At 42.8% G+C, this 22,693-nt stretch overlaps 1 protein-coding gene across 5 annotated transcripts; it reads right to left on the bottom strand.

Moving 5' to 3' along the window:
• Positions 1 to 267: 267 nt before the first annotated feature.
• ZNF410 (zinc finger protein 410) lies at positions 268 to 22,375 on the bottom strand. 5 transcript variants are annotated; one of them, XM_050897886.1, is made up of 11 exons: positions 22,103 to 22,375; positions 21,493 to 21,633; positions 17,890 to 18,085; positions 8,641 to 8,776; positions 8,114 to 8,347; positions 7,621 to 7,812; positions 6,611 to 6,770; positions 5,605 to 5,786; positions 2,720 to 2,809; positions 1,453 to 1,578; positions 268 to 895 (listed from the first exon to the last, which is right to left on the bottom strand). In XM_050897886.1, the coding sequence occupies exons 3-11, from the start codon at positions 17,920 to 17,922 to the stop codon at positions 711 to 713; spliced, it is 1,338 nt and encodes a 445-aa protein (XP_050753843.1). In that variant the 5' UTR covers positions 17,923 to 18,085; positions 21,493 to 21,633; positions 22,103 to 22,375; the 3' UTR covers positions 268 to 710. The 5 variants fall into 5 exon arrangements, with proteins under 5 accessions (XP_050753843.1, XP_050753844.1, XP_050753845.1 ...); XM_050897887.1 differs by having other exon boundaries at positions 22,107 to 22,375; XM_050897888.1 differs by lacking the exon at positions 22,103 to 22,375 and having other exon boundaries at positions 21,493 to 21,676.
• Positions 22,376 to 22,693: the final 318 nt, after the last annotated feature.

The following is a 22,693-nucleotide window of genomic DNA, read 5'->3' as shown; positions in this document are numbered from 1 at the left end:
AATTACAATACCTTTACCAACAGCAGCACTACCTTTACATTCAGCTAGGGAGCAATATAAACTCAAAGCATTCTCTTCACATAGGAGCTATTATAGACGCATAGTATCTTAGCAAAACTCTGCATTCTTAATAATGCCAATTCTGAAGAAAGTCTTCAAAACATCTACATGGTAGACTCATTTAAAGAGCTTGATATACCAAACAAATTTTGGAGGAAAAAGTGACTGGGAAAAGCAGGAAAAGAACACAGCAAATGTAATTAAATGATATCAAGTAGTACATTTATTTCAGACAGTAAGTCAGCTTCTGACAGTGAGATGTATTAGAATATAGTCTCTGAAGGTAAAGGATGGAAGGAAGGCCTGTTGCTCAAGATACTGAAAGTTTGTACAGTGCCTAGCACAATGAGGTCCTGGTCCTTAACTGGGGCTCCTAGGTGCTCCAGCAAAACAAACACTTTAGGCTTTAGGAGAATGGACTGCATGAACAGTTTTGAAATGGCGTTCCACGACATGGGCTAAATGACACCTAAGCAGCAGACTTCACCTTTTAAGCTCTGCAAGAGAGAAACTTGGTCCGGTAGGTCTTCTCCAACTCCAGTTTTATGATTCATTCTCCATCTACCCACCCGCTCTGTGCACAGTTAAAGCAATGTTCACTCATCCCACTGCAACATGGTGAGCCTCTAGGAGGAATGATCGATCCCACTTCAGTCACCACAAATAAGAGGGCGGAAAAAAGAGCAGCTGGTCTCACCCTCCTCTACTCCAATAATAGACTCAGTGTCTGGCAGGTGCAGAGACTCAACACCAAGGCTGGGCTGAGAGTTCATGGAGATGAGATTCTTACTATGCACTGTAGAGTCTTCCAGCAAACTGCTGCCCATCAGTGACTCTACGGTGAAAAAAAGGATAAAACAAAATTCCCATGATGTAATGATACTGCGATATAAGATACAATCCCTGCCCTCCTTCAAGTCACATAGACTTCTTCCCTAGACACATATTTTATCCGTTCCTACTCTTTGGGCATCCGGCGCTCCAATGGATGGTAACTCCTATATTTATTGTTTTGAGCCTTAGTATGGCGGGATCTCATGCAGGCTTGGCTTTCTCTAAATAATTCACATTGCATAAAAAAACAGGCTGCTTACAACAAGAATACATAACAAAGGGCACAAATTCCATGTAAAAAAAAGATACTAGATTCATGTTAATTTTGAAAACAGTAAACCTGTCTACCCCCTGACCCCAATACAGAAATATACCTTTGTCTTCTATCCTAGAAAACGGCAGGATGAGCAATCCATCCTCATCTCCAAGGGAACAGTCTTTTATTCCTTACTGGCTTGTGGACTCGTATTTTCAGGACAAACATCTTCCCTTTTGTTTGACCATCCACTAATTCTTTCCTGCACTTTTCCCCCCCAGAGAGTGCCCTCCCTTCCTTACCTGGCTGTTCCCGCTCTCTGCTGCCAGCTGTTCCAATTCGGGAGTGGTGTTTCCTCATATGCACATTTCTGCTACCACTCTGGGAAAATGTCTTCCCACAAATTTGGCACTGATGGGGCTTCACTCCTTGGAGCAGAAGGGTGAAAAAATATCCCAAGAATTACCAAATTGGGAATAAAGACCTCATCAACCAAGAAGCCAATAATACTGTCTTGAAATGGCTGTTGACACCACTGGTGTTAATTATCAGTGAAAAAACAAATGAGAAATATTCCTGTTTCCTGGAGAGCAATAAGCTTCTAGAACAGAAGAGTTTTAGATATCAGTATTGCCAGCTGTTGGAAAAGTCAAGTCTGGAGAGTAACATAAAGTCTTCAAGTCTGATTTATGAGAGGCAACAAGTTATTTGGAATCTCTTAGTGACATGGAAATATTTTATGTCCCACACCTAGAATAAAATGACCAAAAGCAAGGAAGCAGAGGCAAGGAAGCTATCGCCTGCCATCACACAACAAATTGCAGCATATGGTTTACACATTACTGAGCAGAGACGAGATGATGACTTGTCACTCTGAAAGGATTTCCATTTCACACAGCAGTCTATCATTTTCACAATACAAGAAGTATGATGTCCATACGTGTGAGCTCAATAGCATGGAAGCCAAGGAGACAGGAAAGAAAAAGCGTGGAGAACTCAGGTAGTCCCAAAAGTTACTACCCCAATAAACTCTCCCCTTCCCCAAACATGCTATATTCATCATGTGCTGATGATATTTAAGATAGATCAATCAAAACAGAAGGCAGAAGCTTTGAAACACTTGTGAAATACATTTCCATCTAATGCTTTGTCCAATTACAAGTATATAGTATTAAAAAATAAAGGAAAACCCTACCTATGGCAGAAACCCACTCATGAGAGATTTCAGATTTGAATGGCTTTCATTAATATATAGAGGTGCTAGATTCTCTCATTTAAATAAGAAAATGGAAGCTATAAAAGAGATATCCAACTTCATGACGTTCTAGAAACAATTTTAAAAATAAATTTTAAAAATGTAATTTGAATTTAGAAACATAAAATTTAAAAACAGAAACAACAGAAAAGATTAAAGTGTACAGGCTACAGGCACCACAAAGGAAGTCGTGAAACACTATGACCAGAAGTCCTGTAGAAACCAGGGGATTTTTCTTAAGGAAATCAAACTAAAGTCCTACAATAAAGATCTTTTCTCAGATAGGTCACAGAATGTCACATGAAGACTCTTACCTGAGTGAACAACCAAATGTTTCCGAAGGCTGGAGTACTCGGCAAAGGAGCGACCACATCCCTGTGCCTCACACAGAAAGGGTTTTTCCCCTACAAGGGAAAAGTAAGTTCTTAGCTTTTGGGATCACAACTTGATCTGATTGTCCAAGTCCCTGGGAACAGCCTGGAGATCTCTACCCCATTCTCCCTTTTGGCCTTACATGCGACAAAGTTCAACGGAAATTACACATATGCTTCCTAAGGCTTTTAAAGCGTTCTCTTCATCAGCTTTCAAGAGGAAACACTGACATTCTTTCTGAAATATTCTTAGATCATCATTCACTGAAAGTGAAGCAAGGGTCCACTGTTTCTAAATAGATCTTCCAAGTATATAAATACCAAAACAGTAAAATAAAAGTACTTGGACTATGATATATCCTCTATATGCAGTTCTTTACAACCAGCTTTCTGCTTCACATACTCCCAGGATCCTGTTCCCTTCTGCCTCTCAGTGCCAAAAATCCCATTAACTGTATTTCCCTTCATATCAGATTCTATACTTTATTTCAGATCAGGCTGAACTTGCCAAAATCCCATGAGAGATGTGTCAGTCATTTATATTTATGTGTGGAGGAACGGTAATTCAAGGCACAATTTGTTCTCATAGGCTGAAATTTGTTATGTTTATGTATCTCCACAGCTATTTTTGTATTTGTCTAAATGATGATAAACTGAGAGGTCACTACACTAATGCAATGCAATGTAATTAATCTATTCTAAACACCCTCTTAATAAAGCCTTAAATAAAACTAGAGGTAACTTTTGCCTGCAACATCCCACTAAAGAATTCAATATACCATGTTTAACACTACGATTTCAAGTCTTTAACTAGACTACTCTATCAGAGTAACAGCAAGTCCACAGGAGATTAAGCAAGCTATTTTAGCTATTTTATTGTCTAACATATATATAGTTCTTTCAGAGTAAACTTGTTTTTAAAGTTGTTTCTACTGTGATTTTGCCTTTAGAAGTCCTCTCCCTACAGTTCATTTCTCAGCTTCTTACCTACTATAGCATTCAACAGATCTGAGCAACAAGGATCAACACAGCATGTTCTGATTGGTGTTACAAAGCTGAAATACGTAGCAGATTCTCAAACACTGTTATGTTTGAGATGTTGATTGATATAACAACATAAATGTTATAAATATTTAAAACTTGGAAAGAAGGAAGAAGAACTACCATTGACAAAAATAACAGCACACAGTTCCATCTGTAAGAAACCCTAGGTCTATTTACACCGGCAGTTTTGCAACACCTTTGGTCTGCTCAAACTCTTAATTGCACATTATCAACTTGCAGTTAAGAAAGTTATTATTTACTCCTCCAGAAGCTACTGCTCTGTTGGTTGCAGAACACTCTATCATGGAGGATTGTGCATGTGTCAGCTGGGCCTATTAACTTTATCTGCACCTTGGCTGGGAGCTTTAAGTGCAAAAGAAAACTGCAAAAACTATGGCTGCTGTAACTACACATTCAAAATTTTATTATTGGTATATATAATTTGTAACTACATCCCAACATCTGCCCCCAAACCATGTGTTCTAGCTAGACTGCAAAGTCTTTAAAATAGCAACCTTTTCCCATGTGTATCTACAAACTACATACCATACGGTAGTGTTTAAGTAAGGCAGAAGGCATAAACAGCTGCTGGCGGCCCACATAATTTGCGATTTCATTTTACTAGAGAGGCCTTGTGCTCTCACAGTTGTCAAGGTTATTTTGAAATGTTAACCAACTGTAATGCAATGCTACCTTCCTAGGCCATCAGGGAATCTCTTAACAATATTCTGAGAGGCTTGAACCGGGCCATTTGTTTAAGTGGTGTGATAACCCTGAGGCTTAAAAAACAAACAAACAAACCCACCAGAATATTCACTATGAACTTTGCTAACTATTAAATTGCTGATCATTTCAGCAGTAACTTGTGTGCCTTTCTCAAACAACTTTCTAGGATAAAAACACCTAAAGCACTTTATGCAGTTGTCAAGACTTTGGCTGGTACACCAACTTCTAAAAATATTGACAAGGCAGGATCAAATTCTCCAGAGGAGACAGCGTAAACAAACCATGTATAAAATACAGCACTATGAAATAAAGGTTCTTGTTTTATTTAATATAAAAAGCTGAGCATGAGTTAAGAGTACATAGGCTCCAGCATATGGTAACATCCCGAATTAGCATTAGCACAAACAGAGCAGTTTGCATGCCAAAATGCTGTCTTCTAATTATTGCCTTTTCCTACTAGACTTTGCTACTGTATTTTTGCTATTCATTCCACTGTATTCCTCATTGCCCTAAATTTCCCAAATGTAGTCATTTGACAAACAGCATAGGTAACATAAGCTGGTCAGATTCAGCCAGATGTTAGTACAGCTACAACTGCGTCCACCAGGACTCCACACTGGAGAAATATCTAAGCTATTGTGCCTTTCAGGAATTTAAAATAGCTTCTTTATAAAAAACAATTACAGCAGTCGTGTTCACTAACTATTCCCTTGGGAACAGCTTAGTTTCTACCCAAAACAACACACACCCCTCCCTCCATCAAACAACTTGAGGGCGGAAGGGAATCTTCAGAGCATGGGTCTGAGCAGAGTACAGCATCATCATATAGTATTTGAAGGGTGAAACCTGTGTGAAATTATACAGGATAGTAAAGGGGGTAAGCAGTTGATTAATTTGACCTATAGATCAATGTGAATTCATAGAAAAGGGACATTAATGAAGGGCACAGATAAACAACGTAATATTCTCAAAAGTTTGAGGACGGAGGAGGAAGAGGTTTATTCCTCAGTAAAGACCCCACCTCTGCAGACCACAAATAGGTGAGGCCTAAAACACACCAGTGTGAATTCGTAGGTGGTTCTTCAGGTTTCCGGCTGTCGTGAACTGTTTCCCACAGCCCAGCTCTGTGCACACAAAGGGTTTTTCACCATTGTGAGTTCTCATGTGCACCTTCAGCCTCTGCAAGACGTAGAAACTTTTTCCACAGCCTTCTGCTGGGCAAGTGAAGGAGCGGTCGTTCCTGGAAAGCAACAAAATAGCTGTTTCATTACCAGCTACTGCAATGTATTTTTCATGAACACTTGACTTCTTTTTTTGATTAAATAAAAAGCAGAAACAGTTAAACCAAAATTAATTATATCAGAAAACAGAGAGACTCAACCGAACTGAGTGAGCTACATTAGTCCCAAGGAACTAGAGTCTGGGTGGTCCACTGGAAGAATTTGTTCAGGTAGTATCTTTTCATCATATTACCTTGCCTATTGCCTATCCAGAATGATTTAGTAAAGCAGTGCAACAGATTATATAGGAATGTTGTGGAATTTCAGTCACTAGAGGATCAAAAATTACTGTATGTATACATATAACATATGCAATTACTGCTGGCCCTGTCTCAGGGCAAGATGATGGTCTCATGTCTATTGGAGTCCTTCCCAGTTTTTAAGCTTCTCGTCTACAATTTCACTTAGAGACTGCCATTTTCTTAGCTAAAAAAGATTAGGGTCATTTGTTAGAGCAAGCAACTTTGTTCAAGGATATATAAAAATATGACAGCATCCTACAAGTTCTAATGTTCACTATACCACAGAAGTGATAGTGATGCTCTTTATTGAGCACCTGTTAAAATACAAATATTCTAAACCGAACACTAACAAGGACCTGCAAAAATAATCTAAACCTGGTCAAAGTGTTTCAACATAAATGACCTAAAGCAAGCAACAGGCCTAGTTTTTCTGAGAATAATACCAGGTTTTCACAGCTTGTTGATGTCAAAAACTAACACTGTCCCAAATACAGAGCACAGTTTTTCAAAGTCATTGCAACATATAGCTTTATTCTGCTCACCGGTGTGTTTTCAGATGATACTTGAAGTGAGCTGGCCACACAAATGTCCGATCGCAGCCCTCAACTGTGCACTTCAGCTTTCTTTCCACGCGAGATAAATGAGGAATGGGGCTAGAGTCTTTCGGCTGCCCATCGCCTGAGCAAAGATGAACATTTTCACCTGGAAGAAAAAGCCCACCAAAATCTAAAAAAGATACAGATTACTATAATGTGTCAAATTTAATAGATAAAAACAGCATTATGTATAATACAGGAATGTAAAGCAGGTATGTGCCTGGTTACTAATTGTTTACCGTGTCCTACGTGCCGCTGCCTAGCCCGTAACAGGGATCAGACACAGATCTGCAAACCTTACCAGGCCCATAAACTATTCCCAACAAGCTATCTGTAGCAGATCAGCTGCTACCAGATGAGGCTTATCACAAGAAGAACAGAAAGCCAATGCATCAAAAATTGTAAAAATGGTCTCTATATCAATATCAACCAACCAATTTTAAGTATCAGCCAGGATAACTCTTTTAAAAACACCTTAGCTTAAAAAAGAGATATTGCGTTTGTTTGCAATTATTTATTAAAATAATTAAGTCACAAAGCATTTAACTAAATCCAATCACGTATTCTCCAGAAAGCTGATATCCAAACCCAGTGGAGCTAAAAAGAAAGTATGAATTACAGTATGCATTAAAAATAGACACCTGAAAGTGAAAATGAAAGTTGAAATACAAGCAGCTGCAGTCAGAAAGAAGATACTCTTTACATGTACCAGAGAACAAGTGGACTACAATGGAACTGCTGGCTCCACTAAAGCTCATTCCCTGAGAAAAACTGAGGAGCCTATTTAAATTGCAGAAAAAATACATGGTTGTTCTGTATAATTCCGTCACTGATGATTTGAAGATGTCAGAACAGATTAAAAGCAAAAGAGAGTGAAAGAGAGGAAGAAACAAGCTGAAACCAGGGGCCTTGTATGGAACATTCAACTTTTGAGACAGCATCAGGGGACTTCCTACCATTATTGCTTGCTTTGGCACTCTTAGCGAGCTGTGCCCGAGTGGCAGCAATTAAACTGTCATGGGCCAATTCTTGCACTCGTAGGAACCACGGGGTACTGCTGTCTGTGCTATCATGAGAGAGAAAGTCATTCCCAGAATCTTCTGCTTCATCTTGAACAAACACCAAGTGCTCTGCTGGAGACCCCAGCCCTAGAAAAGAAGACAGCTTCATGAAACAGAAGGATAATGTAACAGAGGAAAATTTCTTTTGCTTCCCAGAGGCTGCTAGTGTTCATGGCATAAACGCAATAGCTGCACTGAAAAAGTCTTCACTGACCTCTACATTGTAGAAAGCTGTTGATGATTAAATGCTCCTGAAATATCCAATAATGCCCAGCAAATTTCATGATCTTTCCCCTTTATACACAGCAGGGACAGAGTTGTACTTGTATCTCCTACATTCTGCTGTCTGAGACATATCCAGCCAGATGACAAACAGAAGGAGAATTACCTGCTCTTGTTAGGTTGAGAAGAATAAATGAAGTGCTGTCACTGGGCTGGAGGTCTTGCAATAAACTGGAAGTCTCTGGAGTTGACAGAAGTTCAGATGGTTTCTGTACATTCTGTGCCCTTGTTTCCTCTCCATCAGGGCCCACATTTACCTGGAGACTTCTCAAGACAGCAGATGAAGAAATATCTTTGGAAGAATTAGTGTGACTTGGAGAAGTGAGATCTCTTTCATCATCTAGTGAAGAAAGCAAAACCAGAGTAAATATAAGTATAAATACACTATGACTAAAAGATACCTATAAAGTTATTTTTCTAGAAAAAAATCAGAACTTGAGAGAGATTGGAGGAGGAAGGAATTTTCTAACTACTCAGACTTCACTGTTAAATGAGGAAAGTTTCAGTCACCCTTCTGAATTTGTTCCTCCATCCCTGGAATGCCTTATCAGCAAGAGGCAGTGGGCCACAGTGGCACGGTAAAGACAGCTGTATGAAGGACACGCTCGCAAAGATCTGCCGCATAGATTTTACCTGGCAACATGAGTCTGTTGCATTCTGAGGTCTCAGTAACAGGAAGGAGTGAAAGACAGGTGATGTCTTTTGGTTCCGATTCCACCAGCCCTTGGCCCAGTGGAATAGAAGTATTCTGAACAAACTGAACCAGCAGCTGAAAAAAGATACTGAAGATTAGGTCGAGAGCAACACAAATCATTTAGAAAGGTACTAAACCCAGTCCATTACCCCCTACTGTCTTCTAGGAGACACTGAATATAATCCCATGAATACACATCAAAGTAAATGGAAGCTTTTCAATTTACATTAATGACAAAGAAGGAATTGTTTGTATTTGTCATCTCTGAAGTACCTACAAAATTCTCATTTCTTTAACATACAATAAACAGCTCTGGATCATTGCAGACTACTCTGAAGGCTACTTAGGCTATATTCCTTTTTAATTAACCTTTTACCAAGATAAATTTTACCAATATATGCCATGTTTTAAGGCATATATTCCTTTTTAATTCATCTTTTACCACTTGATACTTTACTACGCTCTAACCTTCCAAGTAAATGTTTTCCATGCCCAGCCTTTGGTACAGGTATTTTTTTAAATCATTGTCTTTAAATACTTAACTGAAAGAAAGTTGGCCTTTTTAAAATAAAAATCAAGCAAAAGACTAGTTGCAAAGATGTCTAGCTAATGGCTATTCAAAATAGGCAGATAATGATCAGAGGAACAAGGCTGGGATGACAAGGGGGAGAGCACAGACAGCCTTATCCATCCAAATCAGCTACTACTAAGACCATCAAAGATGGACAATGAAAGCCATTGTCCTTAGTGTGAAACCCACCCACTAAGGGGATTCAACAGAAGAAACCCTCTCCAGAATACTATGCAAAATAAGGGGGACTATTGCATAGGACTTATACTGGGATGCATTCCCTGGGGAGGACTTTGGGACTGAACAAGAGATTTGGGGGATTGTACAGGACTTATTATGCATTGTTTAAGGGAAAGGCCAAAGGCAGGAAAAGGAAGGGATCAAGGTGGATCAGGGCAGAACAAACACAGGAAAATGGAGAGGGGAGGATAAAAGAGGCCCATTACATATAAGCAGGAAGTTGGTCGATTCAGTCGTCTGGTGCAGCCTAACAATCGCAGTCCGTCCTGTCTTATTAAACTCCATTCCTAACTATTTCCTGTGTGATCCCGCTCTCTAGAGTGTGTGTGTCATATGCTAGTGAACTCCAAGCCAGACTAGTTGGCAAGCAGAACGAGAAGCGTGGGGACATATCCTGGAGAAACCCATGAAGGTTTTCTCTAGGCAGCAACCCTTGGAAACACAATTAGGCACTTTGTGCTGCCTGTGTTTATGTGGGTAAAGCTGCAAGCGTCCTACCTGTGTTAATCTGCTTGGCGCCAGACACATCTGAACAGTGCGTGTGTGTGCACCTATTTGAAAATTGTACTAAACCTCACTAGTGGCTGGATCTAAGAGCAGAAATAGGGAGCAGCCCTCATCTTGGTGGGCCCAGGAGGTGAGAGATGCCTGGATCATTCAGTCAAGCAGATGTAGCTATCCTTAACATCAGTCCGCTCTGGCAATGCAAAAATTACTTCTGGCTAACTCCTAAATATCTTGAGTTATAAAAAAGGAACCTGACATTTGAAAAGGAACTGGAAGTCAGAAAAATGCCTTTCCTCACCCTTGAAAGTCTTCCCGTATTTAACCAAGTTCAGAGCAGCAAAGCATGTGTGTTGTTTACTCATTCTGTCCCCTTGACAACATCTCAAGCTTTTGTCAGAGTCCTGGACTCCTCTTTACCTCCAAGGCACAGACACAGAAATGAGACTCTCTTTTTTCCATTACCAGTGGCACAGCAGTCCATACTAAAATATTCTGATTTAACAAAGTAAGTGCTGCTGGGAGTTAAGAGATAACACAGCCCAACTTTTGCAATGGACTGAACTAATTCTTCTGTGAACTCCACAAGTTTTTTTAACAAACATGGTCTCAAATCCCTCCCCTGTACGGAATTAAACTTCCGGAGACCAGAAAGACTGAAAGGGGTCAACTGTAACAGACCCAGAGACATACTCCACGTTTCAGAGAAAATGCCCCTCAAAAACCATATATAGGATCTATTTATTTGGCTATAAGTTCCGTCAAACAGACTTACTCCTATACTCACATTCTCAAAATATTTTGAAAAATACAGATGAAAGAAATATGGAAAATAACAATACACCAAAAACTTAACCCTCAAGTCACTATTCCTTATCTCTAGGAAACTCCTTGACATAAAGATCCTGCATTCTGCTGCTGTCTAGCAAACAACTGTATGCAACAGACTTCCTTTATCTTTGGCGTTTACAAGGAAACTGTACAAGATAGTTATTCAAAAGCTACTACCCTCATTGTGACATATTTTAGCATGCATTCATGCAGAGCCCAGATGGTGTTGTCTGTGCAGTGAGATGGTTCATCAGTGTCAAAAGAAACAGAGTAAAAAAGTAAAAGAGTAAATACACCATACGCCCATGGTATATTTGTGATTAAAACCCAACAGTCACTAATAATTTGATTCTTATTTTGTATGTTGTGACTGTCTTAGACTTTAATTTTCAGAACTACTGGCACCCAATTCCAAATTATTTCTATAGCAGATACCAGCCTTTTGAGCCTCTCCTACATCAGGACAAAGTTCATTAAATCAAAGAAACTGCAAAGAAAAACTTAACAGTTTGGGATCTGATTTCTCTATGCTTATTTCCTCTCATGAAAACACTGGAAATACTGATGCTTCCTCAAAGAGTTTTACCTCCAAGAGTTACTGCTGCCAGACCCCTGAGGCCTTAATTGTCCTGAGTGGTCTCACCTGGGGCCCCCACCCACACCCTCTGCCCAGGGGCTCCATTTAAGCTCAGCCTGTGCTCTCTAGTCCCTTCCCAAGAGCTTTGTTGTAGGTTTACCTGTCTGAAGCCCTGTCTCCTGGATGGACCTCAGACTTTTACTGCATCAGCTTCTCCAGCCCTACATCCTGCTATTCCTGACTGGACTCTGGATAGACCCTGGACCTGGTTCATCCCTTTGTCTCATCCAGCGCTGTGGATGGACCCTGTTTTCAGCACCCATCTCTGCCTCCCATGCTCAGGTGCTGCAGTATTGTGCCCTGGTCAGTGAGGACCCTTAGGAGCAGCCTGTCATCACTGACAAATATGAAGGTAAAAATTAAGTCTTGAAGTCATTCAGATGGCACTATGCCACTTGAACTAGGCCACAAGCCAGACTGCAGTTTGAAAGGTTAGCATTTTTTCCTCTTAGGTATATTATAAGATTATCCAGAGGACCCAGTCAGAAGAGGGAACTATTTTTATGTTGTCAAAAAAATACATAGGCAATAAGAGACAGTCCCTCCCTCAAGGCCATGCATTCTAACTTAAGATTAAAAAATAGGAGAAAGAGGGGTAAAAAGAGAAGACAGTTAGGAATAACAGAGCAAGGCAACCAGAAGAAAGAAGTTGGGACTAAAAAATGTGAGCAGCAAGATGGTTCTAAATTACTGGATTGTCTTTCATTTAAATGCTGTTCATATCCCTACTGCTGCCTACTCCACCATGAAACACCTGTTTTATGGACTCTTCTATTTTTATACAGAAAGCCTTAGATAAAACTTTCCTCCTACAATAGGAAAGCTTTGCTTCAAACCCTCCACTTCCACACAGCAACGTTAAGCCACTAGGGAAAAGCAAAATGCAGCAGCCACAAACAGATGCTCAGAAGAAAAGAGATCCTTTTAATGTTCTTTGTAAAGTAATAACAAACTAGTACAGAGAATTAAAAGGGGGCAAAAGAAGCAGAAGTAAACAAAAGGACATGAATCATGCTCATTATTAAAATTTGGAATAAAAAACCCCAATGCTTCCCATAAACTAAAGCAAACCAATCACCAACTCTACATCAAATAATTCAGAGAAAATAAAAATTTTCATGTGACAGTTGTATCTTGACAGGTAAGTACTTTCATAAACCTTCCTTCCTATTCAAAATCATTTAATATCTTTGTGACAACTACAGCAACTGGAATATGGAAAAAAAACTCATTACAAACAGTGTGATGCTTTCTTAAGTTTCTTTTAATCTGGTTTTGCAGCTGAAAGCAAATAGGAAATTGTAAGGGTACCTGGTAATTGGCTATTCAGCATAAAAGACAGACTAGGAACAGGAGAGGTGATAAATTAAATGTGCAGATACACAAACTCTAACAAATGGCAGATAAGAGAGAGTAACAAAGACCAGAACTCCTGGGACACTGATGGATGGGCCATTACAGGAATGACTTGAGTGTGACCTTGAAGAAATTCGACTGGAAACTTTGTAAGAAATAGGAACAATATTACCATGGGTTACCAGAGCACATCTCATAGACAAGAGAAACTTTTTATGGGATATGGGGGAAATTCTGGGAGCAGGTAAACCTTATTAAGATGTCTTAAGAGGAGGCTGTGGGAATGTGAAAAACTTATGGATGTTTAGGGGAAGGATCAAGGTGGATAGGAGAGGAACAACCATGGGGAACAGGAAGGGGGTGGGGGATAATACGGGTCGACCAGATTAGCAGGCTGCAGGTCAGTACACTGCTCTGCCTCATCACTGTAGCCTATCCCGTCGTCTTCTCAAATGCTGTTTGCTCCTGAATAGCTTCCGAGTATGTTCATCTAGTTAACTTCATGTTGGACTAGCCTGTGAATAGGAGGAAACCACAATCTGGAAACCCAAGATCCTGGCCAGAGGCTGGATTAAAAAGCCCAGGGCCTGGAGATGGATACTGGAAGGACTCAAGGTTTGGCAGAGACTGGACAGATGCATGACTGTGAGTATGCATGTCAGCTGAGCGAGGGCATGTGTGTGATATGCTAGCAAATTTCAAGCCTGGTTACTTGATGAGCAGGAACGGGATTAGGCCATATGTGGTCTTCCTGTTCCACATGAATGCCATTTGTGTTTGTGAGTGCCTGTAAAAGTACTGTCCTGACATGTGTTAGTGTTTACAGCCATACATGTCTGTACTGTCTATGTGTGCATGGGTTCATATTTGCAGTTCAGGCTCAGCCTCACTTCTGCGTGCACCTGTGAACAGTCCAGTGGTCTCTTGTCTGAAGGATCAGGAGGGAAGGAATCTCCTGGATGCTACAGTTTGTTCCTTCTGCAAATACAGCCAAAGTGCTAGAATTTGTAACCAAGCAGACAGAACATCTTGGGGCACCTGAACAGGAATAGTTAGGGAAACTGAATGTACAGAATATTAACAGAACACAAAAGGAACAATAAGAGGTGTGAGGTGGCTTTACTCTATAGCCAAGATATCCCTTGGAATTTGAAACAAATTTTTATATTGATTATTTACAAAAGGCACCCTCGACTTAGAGATTCAAACTTTATGGGCCAGATGTGAGTCATACAGAAAGAATCTATAAGCCTTGGAGGGACAAAATAGTCAAAGTTCGGCTGCATCTTGCTATGAAGAATTTTTGGTTTTGGCTCTGCCATACCACCTTCTTGAATATACCCTCCTTTTACTCCTTCTGCTGAAACACCACATAACTGAAAATCCTCTATGTAGACAGTGTATGTACTAAAAATGTAAAATATTTCTTGGCTCTTGTCACTAAACAAATAATTGTCATCCCTGATGGTCAACAAGAGATAGTTGGACAGGATGATCCCAGGGTCTATCACCACAAGCAGTGCAGAATGCTTGTGTTACCAAGAAGCTTGGAGATAATGTCCCTGACCTGGGGGGGGGGGGCAGGCGGCGGGCGGAAGGAAAACAACGAAAAATCTGTTTAAAGAACTGGGAACCCCTCCTAGAGATCCTTAAAAGAACCCCAAAGCGCTGCAGAAACAAATGAAAATATGGCCATCTGGGATGGATCAGGTTGAAGTTTGTGTCCCATAACAGACTCCTTTCATCAGATGATTCAAAAGCCAAGTGTCAGGCAGCTGCTTTGTTTGAGGTGGGAGCGGCTGGGAGGGACAGGGGAGGAAGGTTCTCCAGTACCAACATTCAGATCTATCCTCCCACTGGACAGCTGGAGAGCTAGACTAGATTCCCAGAGCAGCAGGGACCATGTTTTCAATCGATACTGTTTCTGTTCTAAATTAAGTCAGTAAACCACTACAAAATAAAGAGGTCAAAAGAACATTTAACAGAGGGGGAAGGGTGGAGCGGAAAGGAGGGGGTGGAGCTGAAGGGTGGGGAGGGCAGGAGGCTTGTTAGCTAGAAACTGGGATGCCCTCCTCCCATATAACCTCTGGGGCATTAATTCATTCACAAGAGTCTCCCCTTGTGAGGCGCTGATGAGGAGAGAAAGGAGAGGCTAAAATACCTCCCTCCACCCCCTTTTCAATAGCCAATTCAATTTATAAACCAGACCTGTAGTTCACTTGATTGTGCTAGCGCTACCAGTGGACCAGGTGGTGAAGGTGGCTGGAAATATTTGCAATTGTAACAAATCACCCTGAAGGCTTAAAGCATGCAAAATACAGATCTTACCAGTTTCCTGGGAAATGCTGGTAACACAGCTTTGGGGCCAGGGATTCCAGAAGAAAAAGCAGATCCATCTGCCCACACAAACTGTCTCCAAGCAACTTTGTAACTTCCTATGAGAGGAGGATTCACCTCCACTCAAGTATTAAACATTTACTGGCACGTTGGTGGCTGCTTTAGGGATAAAACCAGTAGCAAAGAAGCTTATGCAATCCATCCATAGTGCTTTGATTAATATTATCTAGATGTCACACAAATACAGTTAGCTCTTAATTAATACCTTTCTCACATGGCAGGGGATATGAAAGAACATCTGTAGCTATAAGAATTATTGTGCCATGGCTCACCAGAGGATATAAAACCATGATTGACTTTCAGAGGTACTTGAACTGCTATTTGAGAAAGGTGTAAAAAGGGTATCTACCAGTTTCACATCAAAGGAGTAGAAAATAGTGCTAATTTAACACTCAGCTTTCACAACCAGAACCAGAAAGAGGGTGTGTATAGTTTTGGTAATCCACAATGCAAATGAATCCCAATTTGTAGTAAAAAATAGCCTTGATCAAGATTGAGGAACATGGTTTAGAAGACAGCATCTATGGAAAGCATGCCCTTTGCAACCACCATAGCTTTCATGCATCAGGCCTGTTCCTACTGGAGAATGGCCTACTCTGTTCTGGGCTTGCTGGGAAGGAAATGCAACTCTGCTATGGGGAAATAGGACTATTATGTAAACATGCCTAATTAACAAATACCTTACTCAAGTCGAGAAAAGGCAAGGCCCACTTACAGCTCCTATTTGAGGAACAAGGGAACAAGTATTCCAACTATCCTGGTCCTTGGCTGTCAGAAATAATCTATGGGAACCCACCCACTCACAGACTGAAGTAACAAAGCCCCCCACCATATCATTCAGAACTGGGAGAAAATTTGATAGAAGTTATATCAACCACAAGGCAAGAGAAAGGAACTCCTTGCAGCCCATGATGAGACTACTCAGGGCTACTATGAATTTGCAGCTACTTTTCCTGAATAGTGTGATTGAAAGGGCTTTGGCTGCTCTGTTAACAAACAAATACCTTACCACATCACCTGGGCTGTGATGAATTACCAGCATGTAATCATCATTCTCTTTAGAGTACCAGTTTAAGATACCTGCTGTATTGCATAGGGACTGAAAAGGGACAGAAACAGAAGACTCAATAAAAACAATTCAATTTGAACTTGCAAACTTCCCCAAAAGGTACTTCATAGCAGTACTAAGTCCTCTGCTCTAGGACCTTAGCATTCTGAAGCGGTAAAGCTGAGAACCAGAAAAGCAAGCATGCAAAGCGATACAGTCCTCTGCACTTTTAAGTGGGGGAATGTACAGATAGCTGGCTAATGGCTATTCAGCCTAAAAGACAAAGGCAAGAAACAGGAGAGGTAATAAATTGAACACACTGATACAATTGTGTTGAATGTAACAAACTGCAGACTGTTGTATCTAGCAAATTATAGGTAAGAGTAACAAAGACCAGAACTCCTCAGACACTGATCAATGGGCCACTGCTGAAGTGAAATCTTGAAGATGTTCAAGCAGAACTTTTGTAACTGGTAAGAAAACAAAATTGTCTTGGGTTATCTGAATGGGTCTAATAGGAAAGACCAAACTTATTATTCAATGTAACAGGGACTGCAGGATGTGTAAAACTTATTATGCAATGTTTAGGGGGAGGATCAAAGGAGGAATCAAGGTGGGTAAGTGGAGAAAGAACCATGGGCAGGGGGGAGAGAAGAGACTCCAATCGTATGTTCGCTGGCTGTTGGTCAGTACACTGCTGTGTTTGATCACTGCAGTCCCTTCTATCTACTTACTAAACATATTCCTAAATATTCTACCCACAAGTGAGTGCACTGCTAGTGAACTTCTAGTTGACTAACATGTGAGGAGGAGGCAACCATAGTCTGAAAAACCCCAAAATTCCAGCCAGAAACTGGCTGAAAAGCCCTGGGTCTGGGCACAGATCCCAGAAAGACTTTAGGCCTCGCAGAGACATCTGTGAATGTCAGTATGCATGAGAGTTGAGTGATGAGGGTATAGATATATTCCACTAACAAACTTTAGTGTTGTTCATGCTGTTTTTCTTTACCTTTTAAAGGTACTTTACCTGTGTATGTGTTAATCTGTTTGTGGCCAGCTGTGTGTGCACTGCGTGCACTTGTGTGCATCACTGCAATTCATGCTCAGCCGTGCTACCGGCTGAACCTGGGAACGGTCCAGCAGCCTCACACCGAGCAACCAGGATCCCCTGGGTGCTGCTGCCTACCACTTCTGCCAACTGCTTAATGGAAACATGAGTACTTTAAAAAACAGAACTGGCTGATGCTAACAGAATAATCCAGACTCCCCAAAATGGAGTAAAGTCAATTTGGTTTGAGGGAAAGAAGTAGTCAATACAGTAATTTATTTTATTCTTGTAACAGAAAGGACATTATAATAGTGAAAAAAAAATGTAACCTGAGAACAGGCAAGAGTATTGGCTGACACTTGAAAGGAGGGGAAAAAAACTGCAATATTTTTTAATCTTTTACTATTCAAATCAAAACATGGAAGCATTAGAAGATGCCACTGAAACCATTTTGAGAATTAATATGTAAGCAGAAAACTGAGTAAACTCATTGAACCTTTTCTAAGTGTTGCCCATAAACGTTCCTGGGAACCAAACCCAGTTCATAATTGCTCACCTCAGGTTTGGATTCTAACTCATCCGATAACATTGATTCAAGTGTCCGATTCCTGCAGCTGTCCTCAGCAAGGCACAGATTTTTTTTTTAGTTCAGAGAGAACAACACTCCCTGCTTATTCTCATATTTTCCTAAGTGTAAAACAGTGTGGTGGTCCTTCTGCAAGAAGCTGTGTTGTGCAAATATTCAATTTAACCTAAAACAAGAAGAAAGGAAATATAAAGAGATAGGAACCAAAAAATGAGAGCAAAGCAAAAAGAAGCGAGCAGATGTTGCATGTAACTGTAAAATATACTTTGAAGTACTGGGAAAACTCATTTACCCAGGTTCCTGTATTTCTGTTGTCATTGAGTGAGCAAAATCACATCCTAACAGTGCAAAATTAATCTTCAAAGGCTATTTACCACATTTTCTTTGCAATAGCTCATTTTCAGTGGAAAATTGAACTGTTTGTCCTGGAAGCTTATAGGATCAACTGAAAATCACATAGAGCATGCAAGAGACAAGGAGGCTGAATGCCCAGCCTGCAAAACAGTGGAATTATCCAAATTGTTGATGAAAGGCAACCATATACAAACAACCTGTCACCAGGAAACCTCTGCTTTTCCTGTCTGTTAAGATGTTACATTTCTGATTATGTGAAATATCTTGATGAACCTAGTAGGTTAGAAGTTATTTCACAAATACCCATACAATGTTTCTTCTTTGGGCTACAAGGGAAAATGAGAACAAGTTTGTATCTATTTTTGCCTATTGGGAAAGTACTCAAGACGCTAGCAATGGGAGAAGAAAGTGAACTATGTACAGTTCTTCCCCCCCTTCCATCACAATTACAAATCTACTGAATATATTAAAAAATAATGAGAATACTGGATCAGCTAAAAAGAGAACCTAAAAGCCTTCCTTTAGCACTCCTGACAGCAAACAGTGCGGCACAAGATACTCCGTACAGGAGCCTCACCTTCTGCCGTGAAGGGACAAGATAATAAACACAGTGAAAGCAGAGTAACTCAGACCAACGCACGCAAGCCCGGGCTCGGGAATATTCCCGCTTGCTCACCCGCTGCCCCCTTTCAGCCCGCACCCGGGAGGGCGGGCCCCGAGCGACCCACGGGGACGAGAGCCGGAGCTGCCAGGCCCGGCTGCCCACGCCTCAGCCGGGAGGGCACGGGGGGCAGCCTGGAGGACACCGGCCGGAGCCCGGGGGGGGAGGGGGGGCGGGGGGAGAGAGGGAGACCCCGGCGCCACGGGGCAGGGCGGAGCGCCGAGGCCCGGCTAGGGCCGCGCCCCTCCCCCACGCGGGGCAGGTGCGCCACCCCTCCCCCATCGCGGGGGCCGGTCCGTCGCCGTGAGGGGCGGCCCCCGGCGGTGGGGAGGGCCGGGCCGCCCACCCCCGCTCCCCGGCCCGCTTGGCTCCCCTGCCCCGCAGAGGGCGGCGAGTCCTGGAGGAGCGCCCAGGCCCCCGCCTCCCCCCGCCCGCCTTACCGGCATCTCAGCCGCCCGGATGTGACGGAGCACCCAACCGGAAATGCCAAAGGCTCGGGGGTGGGGGTGGATGTTTCGCCTCCAGCTCTATGGTGAGCGCTGTAAGGAGCGCCGCTTCCGCCCGCCGCCTCCAGTTCCGGCCGCCGCCGGGGCTCAGCGGCGGCTCCGCAGGGCGGTGTCCCTGTGCCCGCCCCCATCCGGCCTTACCGGGTGCCCGTTCCCCTCGGCCCCGAAAGACAGAACAGTAACAGCGTGGTGCTTGGGTTTTTCCCCGGTTCCATCAGGATCGTTACCAAGGCCACAGTGTTCAGCTGCAGCCTGATGCCTCTTAAAATAACCTTTTGATACGGAGAATATTTTACAGGTGAAGATTACGCAGGAAGCTTACGGTCGAGTTCAATGAACGCAGAAGACACGTTACTTCAGTTTGCTACAGCACGTGTGGAAACACTGGTTTCCTGCCAGTACTTGGTTTCTGTTTCTGCTTTACTCTGACTTGGTGTGTCTGTTCTTGCAGTTGGTGGTGGAGAACTCCTGACTTCACAGCAGCTCACTAATGACACATACCAAGTTAGTAATTCCAGAAACGTACATGTCTTAACAAGGTACCTAAAACCCAAGAAGGGACTGAGTAATTTAAAAAGCTTGTACTTTGGTTTTCGCTTATTAGCCTTATCTTGGTATCTGTAGGTTAGCAGGACAGAGCTCCTGAAGCAGCAGGGTTGGCAGCCTCGGGTCTTGACGTTAGCTGCTGAACCGGTGACCTTCAGGTCCAGTCAACTTTAACTTGGTTGCGGCTAGTCCGTAGCTTCGGAGCCACGTGTGATTCCTGACCCTCATGCCAGATGGCTGCTCGCGGGACGGTGCTGGCGCTGGTGCTGCTGAGCAATGAGAATCCCAGCAATATGGATGTAACCCAACAGGAGCTGTCGAGGCTGGCAAAACCAGGTGCTCCAGGGCTCCCTGGGCGCACAGCCCGTTCTGATCCACGGACTGTGCAAGAACCCGTGGTCACCTCCCGGGAAATGACTGTCGTCATCTGCCTGTGAACTGCTTTGGAATGTTTTCCTCTTTTCAGCCCCTCCAAGATGTGCGGTATGGCTCCTCTGCCTTTCAGCCATTTGAAAATTTTGATTTGCAGCTTAAAGATTCATGGTTATCCCTCTTGGCTTTAAATGTTCAGCGAGTGGCTTCACGGAGGGCTATGCACTGGAGTTGTACTGACAGCCTAGTGCTTCAGCAAAAAGACTGTTGACCAGCTACCCCCTGGAGCCACCCAGTAACTCCCTAAAGTCTGCAAGCAAGTTAGATGCACGTCTTTTTCCGAGGTATTATCCCATCAACTTGCAGTCACTGCATTAGTGACTAACAAAAGCCTGCACTGTGAAATCAACTCTCAGTCAAGCTGAAGCACATTTCTGATGTCCAAGGCAGGGAAAACTGTGATTCAACACCCGGAATCGGCAGCCTCGGAGATTTGGTTGCCTCAGTGCCATACTGGCCGTGCAGATGGATTGAATCGGGGAACCTCAGAAAGTCATTTATCATGTCAGACCACTTGGCCATAGTTGTGATGACCTCAAGCTTTACACAGACCCATTTATTCACTCAAGCCTACAAAACTGAAGGTAATAGCTCCCAAGATTGATTTTTTTAACATAACCCCAATAAGCTGGAGCTGAGTAAATGACCATGCAACGGTCACAGTAAAAGACCATTTCACTGTGTTTATTATCACAGGCACGATCCCAGCATGCCACATTTGCTGATGCAATACAATCCAACAAAGGCAACCAGAAACGCAGAACTACTAGCTTCATAAACTGTTTTTTCTTGGTGCCACTTCAGTCATCCCAGGGCACCAAATCGTAAAGCTTGATACTGTTACATTAAGATACTTAGTAATCTCATAAGTCCTTTGACTCATCATCAGCCCAACAATGTGGAATTGTTGAGTAGGTATTAAAATATGGAGACATGTAGGCACATAAGTTTCTTTCATTTGCATCGTTCTAGGCCAGATGAGTTTGGCTGCTTCAGAGCTTGCATCTTGACTGCCTGGGGAATTTTGGTCTAATCTGATAGGGGAATCTGCAGTGGGAGTAGCACAGCGCTTACCTGAGTTGTTTATGCAGGTCCAAATCACTCATGCAGGTGTGTGAAGCAGCAGTGGTCCCGGATGGGAGAAGAATTGTCCAGCTGGGAATTTTCAACAGTCTCACTTTCTCAATAACATCTGCCCCTCTGGGATCCTTCTCTCTAATCAAGGAGAAATAGAAGACTCAGTCACATTTCCCCAATGACCAGATTCAAGAAAAGAGAAACGATACTGGTTTTTCACCCCTGCTATGAGACAGAGAAAATGGCTAGTCATGGAGTAAAGGGAGAGTGGTGTTTTAGATTTGGTTGTTGATAAATCTGTTTATAGTGGGACCCTATTCTGCATGCAAAGAGGAGCCTAGGCTTTATTTCTCTTGGCACATCTTTTGCTCTTTCATGTGTACATTTCTGTACGCTCAGATATAACATTGTTATATAACCTTATGTGCATTATTCCAAGATACTGGCAGTACTCAATTTTATTTCAATACGGTTTTTAAAATTGTAAAACTTATATGTACAATTGCAATTAACTTCACTTTGATGTTCAGCCTTTGCAGCATCAGTATGTAACAGATTTTTAAATTCTCTCAAAAGTCTATGCACAAGCAAAGTTATCTTTCCACACCTACAGTTGATGCTGGCACAGGTATTACAGAGCGGATGAGTTTTAAGAAACTGAGAGAACCAAGATTTGGAGCATTTCTTCCCGTATCCTCTCAGGCTCGCATCCAGTTCTGTCACATGTCGGACTCTCTGTCGCGCTTCACCTTTCCTGCGTAGTCAGCGCGTTTCCCGTAGCGGCAGCTGGAATGCTGCCGAGGTAATTTCGCTGGCTGAAAGGCGTACGTGCCGTCAGATACGGGCCGCCGCGACCCGACACCCTTTCCAAGTTTTCTCGAACACAAGGCGGCCGGGGCAGGCGCGGCCGGCGGGGGTCCTCCCGCGCCTGCCCCCCGGCAGCGCCCAGCGCTCCCACAGAGACCGGCGGCGGCTCCACCGGCTGCGGAGCCCGCAGGGAAGCTGGCTGCGGAGCCTCGCCCCGGTCCCGGGCCTCCCGCCGCACTGCGTTAGGGCGGAGGAGCCGTTGGGGGGGGGGGGGGGGAGAAGGGGGGCCCGCGCTGCCGGGCCGGCCCCTCAGGGCGCCGCGCCGGTTGGGCACGCAGACTCTGCCGCCCCGCTCGGCCGCGGAGCTGCACTTCAGCCCGCCGCTCCGGGT

The sequence above is a fragment of the Gymnogyps californianus genome, chromosome 5 (assembly GCF_018139145.2).
Source record: "Gymnogyps californianus isolate 813 chromosome 5, ASM1813914v2, whole genome shotgun sequence".
Taxonomy (NCBI): domain Eukaryota; kingdom Metazoa; phylum Chordata; class Aves; order Accipitriformes; family Cathartidae; genus Gymnogyps; species Gymnogyps californianus.
This window is presented reverse-complemented; position numbering and strand designations above follow the sequence as displayed.